The sequence below is a fragment of the Primulina huaijiensis genome, unplaced genomic scaffold (genome assembly GCF_012295235.1).
Source record: "Primulina huaijiensis isolate GDHJ02 unplaced genomic scaffold, ASM1229523v2 scaffold207300, whole genome shotgun sequence".
NCBI classification, from domain to species: domain Eukaryota; kingdom Viridiplantae; phylum Streptophyta; class Magnoliopsida; order Lamiales; family Gesneriaceae; genus Primulina; species Primulina huaijiensis.
This window is the reverse complement of record NW_027354810.1, coordinates 1-2647: the sequence shown is the minus strand read 5'-3', so window position 1 is coordinate 2647 and position 2647 is coordinate 1. Positions and strand designations below refer to the sequence as shown.

At 33.8% G+C, this 2647-nt stretch overlaps 1 protein-coding gene across 1 annotated transcript; it reads right to left on the bottom strand.

The window, feature by feature from the left end:
* Nucleotides 1-64: 64 nt before the first annotated feature.
* LOC140966600 (peroxidase 5-like) lies at nt 65-1505 on the bottom strand. The gene is made up of 4 exons (XM_073426859.1): nt 1283-1505; nt 1003-1194; nt 685-847; nt 65-492 (listed from the first exon to the last, which is right to left on the bottom strand). The coding sequence occupies exons 1-4, from the start codon at nt 1481-1483 to the stop codon at nt 74-76; spliced, it is 975 nt and encodes a 324-aa protein (XP_073282960.1). The 5' UTR covers nt 1484-1505; the 3' UTR covers nt 65-73.
* Between the last annotated feature and the right edge of the window lie 1142 nt (nt 1506-2647).

Sequence of the window (2647 nt, the reverse complement as noted above, 5' to 3'; positions counted from 1 at the left end):
AATATCTCTGTTAAGTACAGGAGAATGTATAATTATTTGAATTTTATTCATAATTATAGAAATTTCAAACCATTTATGGGTTGATCACCCTGCAATTCCCCCGAATCTCTCCAGCACTTCCTGTAAGAACTTCGATCTTGCTCATCTTGATCATGGCGTCAGCAAAATCTTGTAACCATTTCTTGTTACTCATCGCGTATTCTTGAACTTCTGCTAGTGACTCGGGGCTCGTAGTTAATGCTTGATCCGAGGTAAACAGCCCACCATTTTGTAAAACATTAACGTAATAACTGTTTTCGAAGGTTGCGGGGCTCAAGTTCATTTGAACGACCCTGTCGGGATCAACCGTTCCCTGAGGATTCCTAGGACACTGCAGCCTCAATATGTAAGCATACAACGGATTTAATGTTGGATCAGGGCGATTGGTTGAGTTGAAATTGTATAATCTGTCGCTGAAAGATGTGCAGTGAGCACGTCCAATGGTGTGTGCTCCTGTATTATTGTATATTGATCATATATATAAGCACGCAATTATACATCAAGATGGACAAGTTTTGAATTGAAGGGAAAGGAGATCGAGGCTACCAAACGGAGTTTGTCTTATCTTCTAATGATTTTCTAGTCTAAGTTGAAGATCATGCAGAATTTGTTATATTAGGCTTAATTATGGCATTATTTACCAACCTGAGAGTGCAATCATATCATCCTGTGACAAGTGTTTCTTGGCAAAAGCCTGAGTGAGTTGGTCAAGGTTAAAGAATGGCGCAGGTATATCGAGAGTCTCTTCAGCTCTTGATATACGCCCATCTCTTCTCCCTGCTGGGACGTCCCACCCAAGCCCTTCGGTCTGCAGTAAAACAAGCCGATGCCACGAAATAAACATATTAACTCATGCCATTCGATATACCTATATGTACTTCTGGCAAATAGTTAAATTTCGATGGACAGAACACGAGAAGTGTAATGATTTTTTTTCGGGTTTTAGAGTTTAAAGGTACTAACGATGACAACAGAGTCCCTGGCTGCATATGCCAAAATATCAGCGCATGAGACTACTCCTCTGCATTCTTGTTCTAATCTGGCTTTGGCACTGTCAATCACCTCAAAACCTCGTAGAGTACCTGCATTTGGAGGGCCATCCTCCTCCGCCTTGTTCCCCGGTGTCGTTTTTATAAGGATAGAACCATCACAACCCTGATAATATAATCATATAGATAATAATATACAGTCAAAGTAAGAAATAAATTAGTTTCAACTCTCTGATGTATTGTATTGCTATTACCCTAACAAAGCAGTCATGAAAATGCATTCTAACTAGACCAGGAGCAATCCCTTTGTCTCTGAAAAATGCCACTTTAACTTCCTCCCATATGATTGATTCAGCATTTGGACACGTATTGTTATAAAAATCTACTCGAAGCTGAGCTTCAACTTGAGACCACCCGAGGCATAATAATACCAAGATCAAAACTTTTAGTAACATTCTGTATAATTCCTTTTCTGGTTTTGTCTCCCAAAAGCATGGGCTTGTAAGAAAAACATGATTCCGAGGACGCTAAAAAGTGTCTATTTATAAGGTTAAACGTTATGGCACAACACAAGTTGCGGTATTGAGGAAATCGATTCCTCCTTGAGACCTGCAGAAAACCTTGCAGAACATACTGTGCTAGGAATCTGTATTTTTAATAATAGCATATTTTTCAAAGAAATCCTAACTGATTCAAGCAAGTTTGTTAAACTATAATAAAGAATAGTTGCGGTGATTTAAAAATCTTCCAACTTCTGGCCTAAATTTCAAGCTCCAATGCCCGAGCCTATTGATCATCCCAGCTAGTTTCTCCAAAACTTGCCAAGTCTTGATTTTATTCGACCAAGAGATTAGTATCCGTTTTGGAATGAAATAAGGATTCAAAAGAAATGTCATAAATATATCATTTTTATGACTGGTGTCATAGAGAATGAGAAAGTAAAGAAATGAATTATCCAATTTGATTTCAAGTTTTTGAGTGGTAATTCAAAATAAAGTGTTAGTGATGAAATTTAATAATTTTGAAAAATCAATTTGCCTTTTTATATGAGAAAATAATTATTCAAAAAGTGTATTATTATTATTATTATTAAGATAATAACAGTTTTTATTATTACATTATGATATATGAAATTATTGTTATTATTGTTGTTGTTGATGATTATTATTTTCTCTGTATGATAATTATTCAATTATTCTTTTGTTATTGATTGATACTGTTTTATTTCAACTATTATAAAAATTATTATATATTTAAGTTATTATTTTTTAATTGCTCTTTCTATTTATTTAGTTTATATTCCTTTATATTTTATTATTTTTGGTACTATAAATTATTATTATTATTATTATGCTTATCGTCGTCCGTTATTGCCAAAAAAATAAGTTTAAATTCAAATGATTATGGATTACAATAATTTTGTCAAAAAGAAAAATTAAGAGAGTGTAAAATGAATAAAATGGCTAAACTCATTGAAAACGGTAATTAAGGAGTGATTATTCCCATCCATTTGGGAATAGATATTTCAATGGAAATTAACATTCTCGTTCTCATATCATTCCCGGTTCGAACAAGGTCCTAAAAAATAATATATATATATAAAAAATAAATAGAAATGA

Bases quoted from the DNA above. Each gene is read 5' to 3' on its own strand.
- LOC140966600 (XM_073426859.1), bottom strand. From the start codon at position 1,483: ATGTTACTAAAAGTTTTGATCTTGGTATTATTATGCCTCGGGTGGTCT. The intron at 1,195-1,282 runs GTAATAGCAATA...TTATATTATCAG, and splicing joins TTCATGACTGCTTTGTTAGG to GGTTGTGATGGTTCTATCCT. The intron at 493-684 runs GTTGGTAAATAA...ACAATAATACAG, and splicing joins TGATATGATTGCACTCTCAG to GAGCACACACCATTGGACGT.